Raw genomic sequence first — 20,552 nt, 5'->3', positions numbered from 1 at the left:
GTTTCAGTTTGATTTCTGAATCTGAAGACCCATATCTTTCATCACTTCTGGGAATGTTATACCATTACCTTCTTGAATATTGTGTCTTCTCCCATTCTCTCTATCCCTTTATTCTGAAAGTCTGTGTCACATGCCAATCTTGTTATTTTAGAACTTAGAATATATCTCTTACAAATATTTTATTGTTTCTTTCTTTTATTATCTTATTCAGCTCTGGCTACTAGTTCATTAATTCCTTGCTCACTTATGTTTAGTCTTTCATTCAACCCCTCTATTAAACTTTTAACCTAATGATCACATTTATATTTTATGTGAGTTCTATTAGCTCATGGGTCTTTTTTCAGCACACTGTCACTCATGATGGATAATGCGCTAGCATATTTTATGGCTTTAGATTGTAGTGTCATATTTTACTTATTCTATTTACTGGGCATCATGCAAGGCCTGAGGTTTGGGTGTGTTGTTCCACAGAAGGTAGTCCTCTGCTTTTGTTAATTGTCAGGAGTATTACAAAGCTGGACACACTAGAGCACCCTAAGTTACTTTCATGACTTGGGATATTCTGTACTATGACAGCAGGTTTATAGTTACTGATTTTCAAAGAAGTGTTTATCTTACACCCCTATTAAATTAGGATTTGGTTCAATGCTAAGTCGGATTAATTTTAGTTGCTAGTAGTCTTGTGTGTGTGTGTGTGTGTGTGTGTTTTCTGGCTCACATTTTAGGAGTCCCAGACTCAAATATCCCTCTTGCATCTTTTTCCCCAGTGAGGATATTAAAAACCAATCTTCTGTATCAGAGATACAGAAAGCTCTCAGTTGTCTGAGTACCAGTGATGTTTTCAACAGGACTGCAGTAATTGACAGAAATGCGGTTTTGCCTGTTCCCCTAACTCATGTCTCCACATCCCCTTCCTTTTTGATGATTTAGAGCTTGTTTTCCTTTTCTGTCAGATAATATGTGCATTTTAAAAGATTTTTGAAAATGACGTGTATGATCTGTAAGTGTCTTTACGAGACTTGTTTTTCTGGCTATGTAGGTGATCCTATGCTGAAAATCTGAAGATATTTTTTAAAACACATATGCATTCTCAAATAGTGAAGAAATGCTTCTTTTGTGTATTTGTTTTATAGTTTGTGCTAACCATTCGTCTTAAAGTTTAAGCGATTTTTGTAAACATAATTATACTCATTGCCTTTGAGGTATTTGTTAGAAGACAGATTTAGATTTATCTATGGAAAAGACAGGTGTGTATGATCATGAACATTTCAGTTACTACTTTTTTGTGCTCTCAGAGTAGCTTTATTTTTTTTCTTTAATTTACATGAATTTAGTTGATGTTTAGTTACTTTTCTTTGTTCATAAATATCTATAATTCATTATATAATAGTCATGTATATGCTTTAATTTCTATAATCAACACCTAGAAATAAGTTTCTGCTCTTACTTGATTGTGATGTCATTTAGCAGGAATATTTTAATGCTAAAATTCTAAATTAGTAAATTCTGATTCTAAATAACTCATTAATTAATTTCCTACAAATTTTACTTGCTCACTCTGCACCTGGTTGTAATCATAGGGGACAATTAAAGCTTGGACCTATTACTAAATTCTTCTCCAAGGTTTAGCTGTAGCCTTACTAATCATACTGATCATTGATGTGACACAAAGCTAATTTTCAAAACATGAAGAATTGGGGAAAAAATCTGATATAAAATACTTGAACTATTCAAATATAGAATGTGAGTCATTCTGACATTTAATTTTGAGTGGAAAACATGTATCACAGGTGTAGCAAGACTTTTTGGTTGGAAGAGCTACATGACGTATTCATTACTATATCATTTAACACTTTGTAAGTGTCTTCTGCACACCTCATTGGGCATAAATGGAGAGAAAATAATAATCTTGCAAAACAGCTACACAGTTTTCAGTCTTCAAAATCAAAACGAAAAATTAATATTCTAAAATATCAAGTTCTTTTTAACATAGCATAAAACAATTCTCTCAAGTATCGTAAGCTGTTTCTTTTGATTTGTGAAACGTTTAGCAAGCTAGAATCACACATAGAAGTCCTTCCAGTGTCAACCAACAGTATTATATTCTCTGCTTTATTTGGGTCTTAGCTTATAGTAGCATTTCTCTTTGTTCCTGAGAAAAGAGAGAAGAATTTTATTTGAAAATAAGAGTATTTTCTAAATAGAATTTCATTGGAAATTTATTTTTTCAAATTCTTGTCTTTTCACGAATCAAAGAATGTAATAATTGACTACAAATTGGAAATAACGACACAGTTGGGTTTTTCAGCCCTTTCATCACATAGTTCCACTAAACCTTCAGTGTGTCTTTGCAGGATGCAGTCTTAGTATGGATATTTTAATTTATAGATGGTAATTTTAGTATTATAGTATTTAGTTTGCAAACACTATGATTAAGATTATGTTCATGCTTCATTATTACATATAATTCCAAACTTTTCATCTAGGTTTTATTTCAACAAAAGATCTATATTAATTAAAATTTTAAAGAAAAAAATCAGTTTATATGGAAGAAAAAGCCATTTTCAATTACTGAGAAAAGAATCATTCAATAAACATCTTTTCCAAGATTGTTTTGAAGTACAATTTTGGGTTTATGAAATATATGCCTGTGTCTGATAGATTAGCTAACTCATTTTGAAAAAAGCTTAAATTGGAATAGAGAGAAGATTAATACTACTCTCCTCTATTTTTTTTTCAATTTAACATTTATATTTTTCAATTTGCCTATCAATTTTAAAATTTCTAAATCTTTTAGTCTCTGATCATTTATTTCATGAGCACAATATATTATCTTATCTCTCTGATAATTGTAATGATAGTCTGTTTTCAGAGTTGCTTTTGCTCCCTGATTTTTTTCCCTTGACTTATTTTGTTGTTGTGATTGTTATTTGTTTCATTTTCTGTCACTCACATTGGAAACTTTCCTCAAGTACTTGGTGACCCTTGTCTGGGTGTTTATATTTAAAAGTGAGATGAAAACACCAATGGCTCAGTTCATAAAGGCAAGGATTTGCGATCAGATGGGTATATAATTTCCCCATCCACAAAGGTCTATGAAATGTCGGCTACTTGTAGATTTTTTTTTTTTTTTTGAAGCTGTTTAGTTATTATTGACATAGCTGGATACCAAGGCTCTGTGGAAAAACAGCTTGAGTCAGATGGTATCCCATGATTTTTTTCCCTGTACATCAACTCCACATTGCTCATGCTTATAACTGCTTAGAGTCTAAAGCTTCCTTGATTCAATTTATCTAGAAAATAGACTTCATCTTCTGTTGAGATGAGAGACAGGAATTTATGTTGCCTTAAATCTGAGAAGAGAACATGAGAGTACAATTGTTCAAATTGTTTGATGACCACCCATTTTTTTGGTTCCCATGTTTTTGGATTTAAAATTCCTGAGACTTTCCTGAGTTCTGTAGGTCTAATCTGTTTATCTCCACTTGCCATCTCATCTTTGTATACAGATATTTATTATTGTTTTGTTATATTTTTACTTTTTTTTCCAATTTTTAAAACACAGACAATATTAAATTGAATTTATTAATTTATGGATAACCATAGTGTTGACAATTACTCTTTTAGAAAAATGAGTGTATCCATGTTTTGTACTGAGTAATGATTAGTACTTACAATAAGCTAAACTTCCTGCTTTGTTGTGTGGCTTGTGAGAAAAAAAATCACATTTATCTTGGAAACTGGCTAGTCCCATATGCACACTAGGTGGAAATTTTAAATATAAATTTGTTCCAAAACTTGCTAGTTTTTCCCAACAAAAACCAGAATAACAAAGGCTACTGAATATGGACAGTGTGGAGTTGTGTATATTGTATAATATACATCTTAAAGAAGAGCTATTTACACATATTATGAGGTGAGTGGCACCTACTGAGGTTATTCAATATGGCAGCTGCTTATTGGTAGGTATTTTTGCATTGCATTAAAGAACCTATTAGAATTGACAAGATAGTTTGATCCAACCAGTTCTATATTTGGGAAGCATACTACTTGATGTTCACCTCAAAATTTTACTGCTAAAATAATCCACTCATTATGCAAAAGATTTCAGTTTATTCAACAGTTCCTGGATTCTTCATTGGTAATTGAGGAACTCATTGTATATGTATAGTTCTATGTCTGTAGAGTACATAGTAATGTATGAGGGCATATATCTTTCTATTAAATTGTCCGTTAGTTGTTTTTTTTTTAATAAAAATACATAATATTGGGCTTCTTTTAATCAGAGTATAAAACTCAGAAAGTAAGTAATTGCTAATGAAAACATTTTATTAAATTATTGCCTGTAATTGTTTCTTCCATGATCACAGTTGAGTATGAAACCTTGTTGTTTTTGTTAGTATTTGAAAAGAAGGCCCCCCCAAAATAATAAGGGGCAGATATAGCTCAATGGTAGAGTGCGTGCTTAGCATGCATGAGGTCCTGGGTTCAATCCCCAGTACCTCCACTGAAATAAATAAATAAATAACCTCATTACCTCCCTCCCAAAAACAAATTAAAAAAATAAATAAGCAAAAAGAAGTCCAGTGTTACTTAAAACACAGAGTAAAAATAACAAGACTGAGCATCACAACTCAACTAAAGTTAGAGTAAGCCCATACCAGTATTTTTTCAGACATGTGTTGCCATGTAATTATGCTACCTAAGTTGTGACTTCCCTAAATTTGTGGGGAGTTTTCTCTGTTGTGTTATGGTGCAATCAAAAGTGAAGAGATAGTTGATAAGTCTTTATGTTACTTTAAAAGTTCCTTTTTAATTTGTGGGGGACTGCACCTCAGAAATTACACCTGCGTAATATATAACATGATCATACTTTTAGGTATTACGTTTCCCCTACTTTCGAACCATACAGACACAATGGCTTATTTTAACTACAAAAAGGAATTCCCTGTTTTCTTTTTCTCTTGTCTGTGTTTTCGTGTGTGTTATGTTCTTGAAACATATATTACTATATATTTTCTTTTGTTTTATGATACATTAGTAGGTACCTTTTATACATAATGAGTAAAGGATTCATGTGGTCCAGTGACATGAACCTGTGGTAGTTACTTTATGTTTGAAGTGCTGTAATATAACGTTTCTCAACAAGCTTCTTTAGCTGCTAATTGTGATGAAATGGGTCTAAAAGTGTTTTTTGAGTTGTCTGTTTTGTTGTTTAAGTAATCCTATGGTTTCTGAATAGCTGAAAATTATTGTTAACATCATTTCAAATTACACTTTAAGGTTTATTCCAATGTTTCTTTTAATGTTACTTACACTTGCCTGAGTGAAACTGAATTTCCCTCTACATATCAGACTATTCTATTTCACAATTTTAGAGGCAATTTGAAATAATCATTATTTAGTGTTAGTGCTAAACTGCTACACATTTAAAAAACTTAATAAGTTCCAGTGCTTTTTTAGATTATCAACAAACATTTTTTTTATGATTGTACTATTTCAAACATAAATACGCCTAAATAAAGGCTATAATTTCTAAATGGCTATATTTCACATGGTGAAAGATTAAACAGAAATTGACTGCAAAAATAATCTGCCTATGTTAAATGCAAGTGCAGTAAACTCTTATGAATTGCAAAGAAAGGGGAAAAAGGTAATCCACTAATTTCATATTTTAAGTTAAAGGAAATGTGTTCTAATTTGCGTGTAGTGGAAAGAGTTCTCTGTGTTAAAATTCAAAACAATAATATCTTGGACTGTTTTCATTGTGCCCACCAAAAAACCCCAAGCTAAATTAGAAATTTATATATAATTGCAATCTTAATGAATTTAAACTATATAGAACAAAGTATACAGAGAGTTAATCTAAGAGGAAAATTGAGTGGAATAACAATCGTAAATAAAATTACTTGTCTGCTGGAAACTTTCCCACGTATGTCAAGAAGAAGACAAAATTCATACAAAATTCTGTACTCAGCCTCATCTGTGTTGTAATGATAGAGCTTTTATACAAATAATTAAAATTTTTCTCAGTAAAATTAATGAGCTTTCTGTGTGGAATTATAGAAATAAATGGTATAAAAATGAAATGAATGTATATAGGAAAGATGTTTGTGAAGTGTGAGAAAAAAACATGAATATTTCATGAGTGTTTTATAAGAATTTAATCTACAGGAAAATGAAAGTATTCATAGCTCCTAGAAATTAAAAACAAAAATAGAACCCATTTCACTGCTCAAACCTACACTCTTCTGGACACTTGAATATTCAGTGTAAATATGATTTTTCCTAGAAAAAGAATTCCAAATTTTTCTTAATTTCAGTGAGGAATCCCTATGGGCTGAACCTCATGACTATCTGGATAGTGAATTTAACTTACAGGGAACTTTAGAAGACATATTTAAATTTTGTTCCCTTAAATTTTTTGAAATCATGCCCAATATATTTCACTATTTAAAATTATTTGATTTTTATTAGTAAAGTTTATTATGGTGAACACTTTATTTTCTCTATTATTGTATATAAATAATCTCAAAGTTTAAAAAGAATATATAGAGCTTTTCCTTTATATATCAAGTGGCTCAAGATTCTTTCATTGAGAAGGTTTGGATGCCTTCTTCAACAGTACCATTCTAGGAGGGGAGGATGAACACCATGGACTGACTTGATCAGAAGTGGTTTTAGAGACTAGCACCCCTCTGCTTCTCAGCTCTTTAATGTCATGCGTGGCACAAGGGGATCATGTCCTTACTTTTTCTTACTGTTGCCATTCCATGTGCTCTTTTCCTACATATCAAGGTCTGATTGACACTTTAATAATGCACTGCTTTAATTTTTGTCACTATTTTAAAAAATTACTATTTCATATAGCTGTGATATTTAAAATAGGATTCTCATATTCTAAGATATGTAAAAGATCAGCCATTAGGGTGCATAAGGGTAAACTGAAAAAAAAATCCATTTCTCCAGTCAAATTATTTAAATTATGATTCAAATAATCACATTTAATACGTGAAAAACACTAAGTATATATGAATATGCAAGTGTGTACTGTGTGTACGTATGTGTGTGCCTCATGTGTCTTTTCTTCTTCATCTCACAACATTCCCCTAGATGAACACTTGAGACAGCAGAGCCAGCCCACTCATTGTGCCAGGCAAGCATCCTACTTTCTTATGGCCATGCTTGAGTTTATGTTACTCCTTCCACTCTTTTTTATCCATCCTTTAGGGCCCAATATAAACTTGAGCGACTTTGTAAAAATTTATTTAATTATCTTTTAGTAGAAATATTTTACATTCTTTTCCAACTCTTTAGTAAATATTACTTACACTAGTCTTAAGACATGAACCACATCTCTCTGTCTTTACTGCACAGCTGAGAACCTAGGTACCATGTTGTGTAGATCATTGAATATTCTGTATCATCTGAGATGAATGAATCACTTAATTACTAAGTCTGCTTATATTCAAATAAAATTATGTGATTAACTATTTCCAAACACCTGTGAGTTATTACCATGGCCAAGCTAAATTAAATAAAACCATCTAAGTAAGTTGGTTGTTTTCTTCTTTTTTTCTAAGTAATTTCTTATTTTATTGCATTTTCCAGATATTTTTACATAACTTACAGAAAGACAATTGACTTTTTTCTATGTTAGTTTTACATCTAGAAAGTTTGCTAAGCTCTCTTATTAATTTTAATAAATTGTCCCATGGAGTTTTTTCAGTTTTCTATGTTGACAAATCATATGTGAATGATAACAGTTATTTCCTTTGACAATTTGAGACTTTTTTTTCCTTTTCTTATCTGCTGGTCAGGGACTCTGGTATGATGTTGGCTAGAAGATATTTTTGAATATTTTACAAAGACTTAACGTTTAGCTTTGTTTCTTCTCTATTGTATTTTTTCAAAACATATTGTATTGTTTTCTGCTCTGGTCTCTATTATTTCCTTCTTTTTACTTTCTTTGGACATATTTCGCTTCTGTTTTCCTACTTTCTTTGTAGGCTGCTTAGCTCATGCATGTCAAAAATGAAGTAAGATTCCACTTCACATGCATCACATTGTCAAAGAGGCTGATAAGAATGTTGGTAAACATGTGGTGCAACTGCAACTGATGTAGATTTCAAGCAGAAATGTACATTGGTACAAGCACTTTGAAAAACAGATCAAAGTTTAATATGCACATACTCAATGCTTCTTCAGTTATATTCCTGTATATATTTCCTGGAGGAATTCTTGAACAAGTAGATCAGGAAGTGTGATGGTTAATATTATGTGTTGAGTTGACTGGGCCAAGGATGCCTAAATATTTGGTCCAACATTGTTGAAGTGCGGGTTTGTTTTCTTCTTTCCTTGGAATTTTCAGTTTTCACAAGCTTTTCTGGGAACTACTGTTATGTAATAATCTGTCATATAAAACCTAATTCACTTCATATGAATAAACCTTCATGCCACCTATTAAGATTAAAAAATATATATATATATAGTAGCATTTTTTAAATATTGTAAGTCTAGACAAAAGTAGACTATTGATAAAATGGAGATAGCTATTTCTCCCACTCTAAAAAGCAGTCTTAATTATTCCTAATTTTTCCCCCACTCTTTATACCAAAAGGCAGCACTCAGTCACCGTATGACAGACACATGTTGCTGCTACTGGCTCACCTAACATTAAAGAAGGAAGATAATCTCCTTAGGTGACAGAGCATGTCTGTACGATTCTGGTGACTTGGACGTGTCGATGGACAGGGTATTTCTCAAGTGACAGAAAAATGAATGTACTCCATTAAGCTGCTTCCATTGGGAATATTTTGCCAGATGTCTTAACCCCCACAACTGGATATGGCTGTCACACAGGAACACATAGAAAGTAAGAACTTTGGATTTGGGATTCAAGGCATGTGATCTTCTGTCCAGGGTCGCATTGTCTTATCTCCTTACCTATTGGTGAGATCTCTCATCCTACATTCTGTATCTTCAACTCTTTGCCTCAACTGATGATTCTCTCTTAATCCTAAAAATATTTGTTTTGTATTTCCTATTTCTTGATGCTCAAATTATAGTTATTTTAGTGACTGTGCCTCTTCCTTCATTTTATGAAGTAGGAGTTTAGTGATGACTCCATCTCTTATGACTGTTATTTGGGGCAGTTTATTTATTACCTCTGGTATGTATATATACATACACATTCTGGTTAACATGAGTGACTCCTGCTTGATCATTTTAATTGAAATAATATGTGCTCATTCATTTAGTCTGACAAAATATTTGGACATATCAATTATATCCAGGAAGATTTTAGGTACTAGGATATACACCAGTGCAAAATGGTAGTCTTTGTCATCATGGAGTTTACATTCTAGTGGGAGAAGCTATATTTAGTGAATAACATTATATTATTGTGTAGTATAGTACATTATGGTATATTACATAACATTTAATATAGAAAGATATATGTTAGATATAAAAACAGATAGTGATATGAAATATGAAGACAAATGAAAAAGAGCTTCAGATGGAATGTGACTAGAGGTGGGAGTCCAGGGCAATTTTAGAAAGAGTGGTCAGGGTAGGACTCTGAGGAGTCCTGAATGAAACAAAATTTGTTACATGAAACAAAATTCTGGTGTTACTAAGGTAAAACTTGTTTCCTTTTATTAACTGTTTAGTAAGTATAGAGAATATTCAGTGTATTGTACTACTTTATATAAATTTTGTTTTCTTTTTCTAGACTGAGTGAATGCTTTTGTGCTGTTTTTGAAATCCTCAGTTTTCAGTAGGTCTTAAAATATTAACATATGTTTTTCTGCTCTATATCTTTTTGAGTTCCTCTTTAAACTATAAAAATATGTTTATTGTTAGATTTTCTCTTTTTTGGTGGGATGTTTTGATTCACACTATATGGAAATCTATGACAATTCATCATGCTGTGGGATTTTTAAAAAATTTTTAAATGGTATGATGAAAATAAGTTATTACTTGCTCTATCTAAGATTCCTACCAACACACTGTGGAAATTCACTGATGTGATTTTGTAGAAATAGGGCCACATTCCCTTTTATAATACAAATACAGAGCCAGAAATCAGATTTTTGATATGTTAATCCCAAAATTATAGAGTAGCATTCAATTTGTAATATATTAAACAACTAGTGCTTACAATACGCCAAACACTGTTCAATATAGTGAGAGTATGAAAACAAAAATAATCCTTCCCAGTCCTTCTTGTTAAACTGAGTGTGTGTGTGTGTGTGTGTGTCTGTCTGTCTGTCTGTCTGTCTGTCTGTTACACAGTGGGCTTTTATTTCCTCTGATTTTTTGCCAACTGCACTATAGCAGATAAAGTCAGTGAATACTTTTGGATCCCACATCTCATTAGCTGTTTCTTCCACCTGCTTTTATTATTCTTTATGATAGATTCAAGATATAATTTCCTTCTTTAAGGTTATTATCCTCACCTTATATATGGTGCAGCTAATAAATATGAACGTCTGTCCTACAACTTACGTATTACACCTTGAAATTAAAGAAAAAAGGAAACTCCTTGAATTTGTCCCTCTCTCAAAAGATAGTAATCTCAGTAAAGCTGAACTTTTGTGATTCTAAGTTAAAAAGCTTATTCAAGGGTAATCATTCCACAATATTTAAGTATATCAAATCTTCACGCTGTGTATTTTAAATTTACACAATGTTATCTGTTGATTATATTTCAATAAAATTGGAAATTTAATTAATTAATTAGAAACTCAAGGGGGAAAAGAAAAGCATGTTCAAGATAGCTTCAAAAATGTCAGTGTTCAAATGAACCTGCCTCCATATAAATATTAGTCTAGTTAATCATCTAACCTATAGCAGTTTAAAAAATTCAGTTTTAAGGAGATAACACCTGTGGTTTCAAATATCAAGTATTCAAATTTCTTAATAAAGAAAAAGATTTATATAACAGAAACAGATTGCACTTGCCTTTGTTATTAAGCAGGTGGTTAGTACCATTATTTTCATTTTCAAAGGCTTGATATACATTTTCTATCTTGAAATTCATTGAGCTTCTTGAATGTTTACATTCTTCGCTGAAGCTTTCAGGTGTTAATTCTTCAATATTCTCTCTGTCCCTTTTTCTCTATCTTCTCTTTCTGGAACTTTTATAGTATGATATTGGTTCAGTTGGTTGTGTACGTGTCCCCTGGTCCCTTAGGCTCTGTTTGTATTTTTTTTCAATCTTTTGCTCCTCTGTTCCTCAGATTTAAGAATTTTCATTGTCCTATCTTTAAATTCACTGATTCTTTCTTCTGTCCTTTCACATCTGCCTGCAAATCCCTCTAATGAATCTTTCATTCCACTTATTACACTTTTAAGCTTCAGAATTATGTTTTGGTTTCTCTTTTTATTGGTATTTCCATTTTGGTCATCATTGTTTTTTTGACTTTGTCCACATCTTTCCTTTAGTTATTTAAGCATCTTTAACATAGTTGTTTAAAAGTCTTTATCTAGTATATCTGTCATGATGTATTTTTCAGGGACAATTTCTGTTGGTTTAATTCTTTTTTGAATGGGCCATACTTCTCTGTTTCTTTGCATGCCTTGTGATTTTATGTTGAAAACTGGGCATTTGAATTTAATAATGTGGTGACTCTGAAAATTAGATGCTTCCTCTTTCCCTGGTGTGTACTCTTTTTCTTATTTGTTCTTATTTATTGTTTTGATTTTTTTTTAATATTGTTGTAGGCTGTGTTTTTGTCAAGGATCAGACTAAAACATAACCTAAAGTCTTCTCAGAGTGCCAGTCCTTTAGACTCCCAGGGAGTCATCTCATCCAGAGGATGGCAGCAACGATGAGGAGAGGTGCACCAGCAATGGCTGCCCGCCTCTTTGTCGGCACCTCTGTGATCAAAAGCAGCAAAGATCAGAGCAAGATCCCTGATATTTGGAAGATAGAATCCTTTTTACCCATGTGGCTCCCACAAGCTATGTGCAGGTTGCTCCAGGAACGTATGTACAGTTGCCTACTACTTGGCTAGGGTAGGGATGGTAGCCACTAACAGCTGAAATGACTAAAATTTACCCTAATTTGCTGGCCATTTCTTCCTCTGGAAGTTGCAAGCTTTTAATAGGCTCTAGAATTCCAAAGTATTTCCATCAAACAGATTCTTCCAGTTCAACTGTTGTCCAAGTGGGGAGACAGATTCCTGATGCTTCCTACTCTGCCTAGACTCCTCCCTTAACATTTGCATATCTTAGTATTTACTGAAACTGTAATTTATGGACATTCTTTCTTTGCACTTTAAAATTTAAGATTCATTTTTTAAAAATTTTTATGAGAGATTCCAGTGGAATTGTTCAGATGAGCATCTTCAGTTTACATGAAGTATTCATAAGAAAAGAATTAAGCACATGAATATTTAACCATGGAATTATCTGTTTCATAATTTAGATTCTCCAAAAAACATATTTTAAAATACTCCAGGTCAAAATAGTTTAATAGCATTCAAAGTAGTTATGTAAAAATATAATGTAATGTTTTTATTAAATGCTGAAAGTATTATTTACAGATACATTTTTATCTTTAGTTTTTCGGGATATGAAAATCTCTAAAATATGAGTGGTAAGCATTCATATTAATTTATTTGAAACAAGATACAGAAAGGAACATATATGATCCCAAATACCTAGAGGAAGTAGAATGTTTCCATGTCCTGAAATTCATTGTAAAATAACAAGCATGAATAGAACTAAAGGAGATGTCTGGATTCACTATAGAGAAAATCATGGCCTCTCCAGGAGAAATTCTGAGTAATGATATGAACTTTAAAAAAATAGTATGTACTTCCTTGATAATGGAGAAAGAAAAAAAAATTAAAGAAGGTAGGGTGCAAAAAACGGCCAAAGTTGCATTGGTGCGTTGGTTCAGAATCTTACTCACATTCAAAGGGAAATTCTGGGCTGTGTGGTTTGGTGTGTTGCATAATAGAGGACATAAATGATAAAGCAAGATGGGTTCATTCCTCCTCATTTGGAAATGTGGCTGGGAACCTTGAATGGGATACGTGAAAAAAACTGACTGATACAGTATTTAAAAATACATAAAAATGACCAAATAAATTGGCCAAAATGCACAATAGGCAGAAGCGGCTAGTAATGAGTATCTTCTACTGTGAGAATCTTAAGAATCTGAATGCTTACTGATCAGATAGTTTAATCTGACTTTGCTCTGAATCTCTCATTAATGCAAATTACTGTAATTTTAATGTGCTCCTGTGAACTACAGGAAAAATCAGAGTTGTATCCATTTTATAGTGCTGGGATTTTAAGGAGATCATCAGCATGGATTTACATTGTTCCTTCTAATGAGAATCCAGAAACTCTTAATTAAAATATTCTGAGAAAGAGGTTGTGCCCTCTAATAGCTTAAATTAAATATTTTAAAGTATATACAGAATTATCATTTTTATTAGTTTATCATTTATTTGTATATGTAATTAATATTTTTGGGAAGAGAGAATACATTTTCCTTACATTCAGGTTAATGAGGACTTTTTAGATTCCTTTTTTACAAATGGCTTTCTGTGCTCTGGATTAATAGGCCAGGATACAACTGTGGGACAATGCAAAGCTTTAAGACAGAATCCAAGCTTGCTACTTCTTGGCTGTTTGATCCTTCTGAGCCTCCATTTATTTATCTGTGAAACGGAGACTGTAACCAAACTGGTTTAGTCTAAGTATTCAATGATATACTATCAAATGAGATTTAAATGGTGGATTTTCTGCACAAACAAAAACTTTTACTTGAAGAAGTAAAATGTTACTTTAAATGTTTAGCAACACAAGAATAGAATTAACTAAGTAATTAAAGATAACACCTATAGATTTAGCAAGTGTCCTTTCTGTGTCAGCTTTTTGAAAATGATGTTTTGTTTGGCATATTTTTTAAAATGTCAATTCAAAAACCCTTTATTGAATTCCTATTCTGCTTTTGAAATATGTAGGCTTTGTGAGGGCTGGAGACAATATATATGATATGTATGACATGTGCTCTGTTTAGAAGATTCTTACAATAAAAAGCTTTTCACCGTAAAACAGCCAAATACAAAAACAGAGAGCATAATCAATAATAGAAAAAATATATATAAATGCTATTAGGAGGTTAAATAGCTAAAATGAAGCTTCGAGTTTCTATAGTTGTGGTGCAGGGAGGGGCATTTAACTACAAAAGCTAAACTTACGCTCTCAATTCCTGCTTTCCCCCAAAAAATGGGGGTAAAAGAGCTTATAACAGAAAGAATTTTGTGGGCATAGACATTTTAAGAAATTAGCATATTTGTGAGTGAAAAATAATGTTCTGATTACTTTTAATCATCAGGAGGTTTTATGAGTATTTTATAAAAACCTATTGTTTTAGACTAGAAGAAAATTTTGGGTAATTATATATCTATCATATTTTACATATTAAGTGGATCCTAAAAATAAACAATTGAACTCTCCTTGGATAAATAATTTTTATATGCTAACAAATGTTATATTTGAAATGAAAAAATGTATGAATAGCTTATGAAAAAAATTTTGATGGAACTTTTCTATTTTTAAATCAAGGTTTTTATATAGATAGTATATTTCAAGGAAAAGCCATTTAACTTCAAGTGACATTAAGTACTTCTTGTGTAAAATCTTGTATCAGTTAAAACTCAATTGTTAAGTTGTTTTATTGTTTTTATGCATAGTTTATACTCATGATGAAAAAGAACATAAAAAGCAGTACCGTAAAGAGAAAATTATGAAAATTCAGAAATGATGAACTCAGATTTTAAAAATGTCAACAACGTATTGCTTTGACTCAAAGCCCCACACAAACAGCACTAAATCATTTGATTAATTTTTATTTCTACTGTTTATCAAAATATGTATCCATAGGAATTATTTATTCCAAAGAATCTATCCATAAATGTTATTTATATTATAGCATACATCCATACAATTACATATCACGATCCATAAACGTCTCTAAGATTATTTTAGAAAGGTGAGAGATGAGATCATATTCTTTTGCAACTAAAGGATTATTGAAATACAATATAATTTGTACAAAAATACAAATTTATGTTTTCATAATAAATGAAACTATAATTGAACTGAGATTATTATTTACATAAACTTCTTAAGTAAACTTGAAGATGATTTGTGTTAATAATGAAATTGTCCCTGAAGTCATTCTTGTGTATATAAAGACTAACTGAAGTCAGAGTATTAAAAAAAAAATCTACGTTATGGATAAAACAGATAAAAAATTACTTTTATTTTTATTCAAGCCTGTTACAGACTTCTGCAGAAAGGAGTCAGAGAATTCTTTCTCTGTTAAAAAAAAAAGGAAAAATGAAAAGAAAAATAGCTTTTTATTGGCTTGTTTTAATTGTTTAGAGAGCAAAAGTTGAATCTTAGGTGAGAAACTTCAGGGATTTCATTATATTTTCAGATTTATCTAAGGAGATTAACAGCAAGTGTAATTTTGAATGATTAGTTCTTTCCTGCCTATGCTTTGTGATTTCTCGTAGCTATCTGACATGTTTCACAGTTCTTGACAACCTGAACAGTTCCATTTTAGGTGGATGATACAGCGGTTCTGCACCGAGGGAGCCCTTATCTGCTTACGCTGAAAGGCAGGAAAAACCCATGGAGAGATCTGGAGTTTGAGAGTGAAGAGAGCGTGGCAAGGTTTAATATCACTTTAGACCTTCGCTCAGCCTAATTAGTTTGCAAACATGTAATTTATGTTGCTCCAAGGGTTGTAAACATTCTATAGCCTCAGCTTCTCTTGACAGCCAAGGGGAGGAATTTACAATCTGTTATCTGAACAAACAGAACTTACTTTGTTCAACTTCTTTTAATAAAGTCTGATTCCCTTCTTAAAGAGAGACTTCAACTTCAAATTTTTCTCTCTAGTAATATCATGTCCATACTTGTAAAAATAATGCAAAAAAAAATTCCTATTTTCCTATCATTTGCCAGTTTAAATGTCATTGTTTTTAATGTATTTCAATATTTTGCTATAGTATTTTGCACTTATAGCCAGGTGACAAAATGATCATTTATGAAACTCAGTTATATTTAAATCAACCAGGAACATTAAATTAGTGAAGGAAACCAGATTCTTTACAGAACTTACCCCTGTTGCCATGCCAAAGAAAAATTCATGATTGTTTATAATTTTCAGAATTGCATTATGGTTTCCACATCATGCTGACTGAATATAACCATAAAAAAACCTTAATGTATGTCATTTGTCCTTAGAGAACTGTCAGTGGTTTGTAATCAGACCTACTTTCACCTCATTTTTGAGTTTGAATTTCTAATAAATTATAGAGAAAGAACCCATCTCACACCTTAGTTTGTGGTTCTTTTGTTCTATTGTATGGACACATTTGGAGAAAGAAAGTCTTCCATTAACTAACTTCATAATTTGAGGCACTGTATTATAGAGTACACAGCCTTTGGATTTCAAGTGGTGGTTTGCTTTCGAGCCCTACCTTGTGTATTCAGAAGCCCTATGTTTGGTAATATGCCAGTACATTACAGGTGATTTAATGTATATATATACTCCCATTTAAGAAAGGCAAGTCAAATTACAGATACAGGCTTTGCCTCCCCTGACTCTTTTTCTTTCCCTCTCTTTAAATTGGTCCCAATTTACAGAGTTCTTTCTGTCACGCAGTAACATTTATGTTCACACAATGCTAATAAGGCTCATAATAAAGGTTATTGTGCCAAAACCTTTGGAGTCAAAACTCAAAAACAGACTGACTTCTTGTATTTAAATTTTGTAAAACTGGCATCAGTAGGTTTACTTCCAGGCCTCTCCCCTATAATTTGGAAAGTCTTCTGTAAGACCTCCCCTATCCGCTTTACCTCTTGAGTGGTTTAGCCCAGCGATGTAAGAAAAGTTTACCCCCTTTTCTCCTCTCCTCCATAAACCGCTCTGCTGTGAAACTCAGGGAGTAAAGGGAAGAGTCTGAGAACAGGAGAAGAAGGGGAAACATGGGGAACATCAATTCTGAATTGATCATAATGTAATTAAAGAAGTAGGTTTCCCCTTGGCAGAGGTAGAGGGACATTCAAAGCTCCTCGTAATCCCTATGGAATGTTGGGGAAAGAATGCTGATAATCCAAGCCAGAAAGAGCTTTTACTGGAATTACTCAGATAATTCAAATAAATAGTGAAGTTGCTTTTGTGTGAATGTGTGTTGTTGTTTTAATTGTTTAATCCAAGTAGTATCTTCAATTTTCCCTGATTTCATATGCTCTGATACTTAGATAGCTCTACTGTTACCCATTTTTTACCTAAAAAGAGAAATAGCATGATCTACACTTCTGATGAAATGAAGAGTTTTATTTACAGTTAGAGTTGTGTGCTTTAAATTCGATTGCTTTTTTGTTTGATTGTATGAAGACAAACAGTTGAATGTAAACATTGCTATTTGCTCTCACCTACACAGCTGAGCTTACAGTCTGCCTCATAAAACGATGGTAGCAGCTACATCTTCACGGCACAGAGTATGGAAAGGATGTCACATACCAGAGTTGTCTGCAGCGTTACAGGCAACTATGGCCATCTCATATTCTTGTGTAACATAATCTCTTTCTCTATTATCTGTGTAAATGTTGATACTCGTAAGTATCACTGACTATTTTTGCCCATAAACTATTTTTCCACTAACCAGAGTCAAAGATGAATACATTTTAGACTATCCTTTGTTTTGTATTATTTCTCAGCCTCCACATAATATCCCCATTTGCATGGATAATTGATTCATAGTAGCGATTATTTCACAGATCACGATTTTTTTTCTATACCTTCTTTCAACCTGTTTTTATACTTTTGTTTCTATGATATTTAATAAAATGTCTCTTTTTAGAAGTTGAGAGACCAACTCAGCCCTAAGATTTAGTTGAATCGCAGTCGGTGGTGGGTTCAGGCCCGGAGCCACATGGCTCCTTTCATGAGTCTAAAGCATGCATCACTTTAGGGTCTCGTTAGAGCTCATTACAGTCTGACCATTTCCCACAAGAGTCTCTCATATGTCTACAAGCTACGTCGAGTCATTCTTTATTAGGTTAAAGAAGAGGATAGTCAGACACAAACTACTCCGTGACGCTATTGATTGTCCAAGGGTGCAAGCATTTTGTTTTAAGCCATGAAGAGTAAACATGGTTTTGTAAAGCATTAATCTCACTTTGGCTTTAAATTTGCTATATTTATTAATTGATTCAATGATAAAATATTATAAATTTTTAACTCTTGAATTCCTTGCTATGCTGACCTAAAGCAGAAACTTTCTCTCTTAAGGTCAATAGGATTCCAACTTCTTAGCATTTTAGCTGCCTAACTCTTCATTTGATTCCCTCTCCCTTTCCATAATCTTCATGACCAGCTTCATCTGTGCATGAGCCTTCTCTCCATTTAGCTGTATTTTTTGTCAAGCTGTTGTTATATATTTCACTACTCCAGGTCACCAGCCAGCTGGGTTTGGCTTTCCTGAAGAAGCTCACTGGTTGTTAGCCTGTTGGAAATAATTGGATTCAAATTTTGGCTTTCCAGTTTATTCTTGCAGCTTCTAATCAGTTGGATTTCCCTGCCAATCAGTCTTTTCCCAGTTGGCCTCCCTTAACTTTGACACCATGTGTTTTCATCTGAGGCTTTGACAAGGAAATGCATTCTCAAGCACAAGTTCAGTTTTTATTTACAAGAAACTGAGAAATACAAATGTAAATTTCACTAATTGGAAATTTATCATTTCTAATGATTTTGAAACATCTGTACTGGATTAAATAAGGTCTGATTGATATCCAAAACATATATTTTTCTGGTAATATTTATCTGATATATATGATAATATTGGGGAAAAGAAGGGAGCACAAGGAAATATCAAAACCAATTTATTAAATATGTTCATTTGGTGTAAAATGGAAAATGTTATCTAGTGAATGTATATTATAATGTAATTAATAAATTACATTAGAATTTTATTGAATGTGTACCATTTTCAGTCATGGTTCATGTTAATCAATAGTCCTATGAATATGACCCTGATTACTTATGACTTAATCTTTTTATTTTGTGATTGATTATATCCTTTATTATGAATTGATTATTTGGCTTGAAGTTGTTATGTAAACTGGACATAACTTTCTTTTGATTATTCATCAAAGCATTGTCAATTCCACTGGTTAATTTTTACTCTGTTTAGCAAAAGCAGTAAGGATAAAGGCAACTATGGAATTTTGTTAGCTCCGTCAAAGGAATTTTTCAAAATGAAAAATTTTGAAATCTGAAATTGTATTTAAGATTCTCCAGCAAACTAACAGCGCTGGCATGACCCAGGAGATGTTTCTAATAACTTTTATATCCCTGTATTTTTTCAGATTCTTTCTTCTCGTTTGTGTCATGTTGAATCCAGACCTGGTACAGTGTATAATTGAGAAGACATTCAGAAAGAAAATACAAGAGATGACAAGCTTCAAGCTAGCATTAAAAATAACTTGATTTGATTTGAGATTATTGAATAAATGATCTACTGCTGCAGCAGTCAACTTTGTGACACTTGGACATGACTCAAACACTTTATACTAGAGGCCAGAGTTCTAGATACTAAATGGCATATCTCCATTAAATTCTATAGAAATAATACATTTAGAGTAGATAAAATATTTGAGATGCATGCAATAAAGTATTTATTTAAATCTATCTTATTTCTTGAATATTAAAAAGATGAAAGAGAATATTTTACTTTCTACTTTGTGAGTGTAAGTATCACAAACGGAACTATTAATTTTCTTCTTTGAAAGTTACTGCATGTGTGTAGAAAGCTAAAACAGAGGTGAAGAAGAGGATTGTTCACAAATCATTCTCTTCTTATGTGTATTTCTTATTTTTTCAGATATTTCATGGGAAAATTTACGGTGATATTATTCACACAGCTTTGTAATAGGTTGATTTGTTTTACTCATTAAAATGCATTAATCATAGGCATATTTTTTTTTTCGTTTAGCAATGGTTGTTTTGAGCAACCTGGAACCAAATACAACTTATGAAATCAGGGTTGCAGCTGTAAATGGAAAAGGGCAAGGAGACTACAGTAAAATAGAAATTTTCCAAACATTACCAGTTCGTAAGTAATCCTCTCTATTTTGTACTGTTGCCATTCTCTTTACTTACAAATTTAAATGGGATTTTAAAATGCAGGCGAGAGGGGGAGGGTATAGCTCAAGAGGTAGAGTGCCTGCTTAGCATGCAAGAGATGCAAGAGTTTCTGGGTTCAATCCCTAGTACCTCCCCTAAAAACAAACAAAAATAATTACCTCCCTCCTCCAAAAAGAAAACAAAGAACAAAACTGAAATACAGGGAGACATTTCAGCACTTTGAGGGAGTGAACTATGTGTCTGTTGAAGTGGTTTCTGAAGATGGTTTTATTAAAAATAACTTTGTTCTGGAGCAAGGGGGAAAGAAAAGTACAGTTTGTACATTAAAATTACTTTCAGGAGATTATTCCAGTCAGGAAGG

The 20,552-nt window shown here is 32.3% G+C and overlaps 1 protein-coding gene across 2 annotated transcripts in view; it reads left to right on the top strand.

The window, feature by feature from the left end:
• The window catches only part of NCAM2 (neural cell adhesion molecule 2), a 436,725-nt gene that overhangs the window by 365,640 nt on the left and 50,533 nt on the right, over nt 1–20,552 (top strand). For both annotated transcript variants that reach the window (XM_010960127.3, XM_045520720.2), the window contains exon 13: nt 20,040–20,159. In XM_010960127.3, coding sequence (XP_010958429.2) covers nt 20,040–20,159 — 120 coding nt within the window. The remainder of the gene's footprint in view (nt 1–20,039; nt 20,160–20,552) is intronic.

This window comes from Camelus bactrianus, chromosome 1 (genome assembly GCF_048773025.1).
Source record: "Camelus bactrianus isolate YW-2024 breed Bactrian camel chromosome 1, ASM4877302v1, whole genome shotgun sequence".
NCBI lineage: Eukaryota > Metazoa > Chordata > Mammalia > Artiodactyla > Camelidae > Camelus > Camelus bactrianus.
Note: the sequence above shows the minus strand (reverse complement) of the source record. Positions and strands in the feature narration are given on the sequence as shown.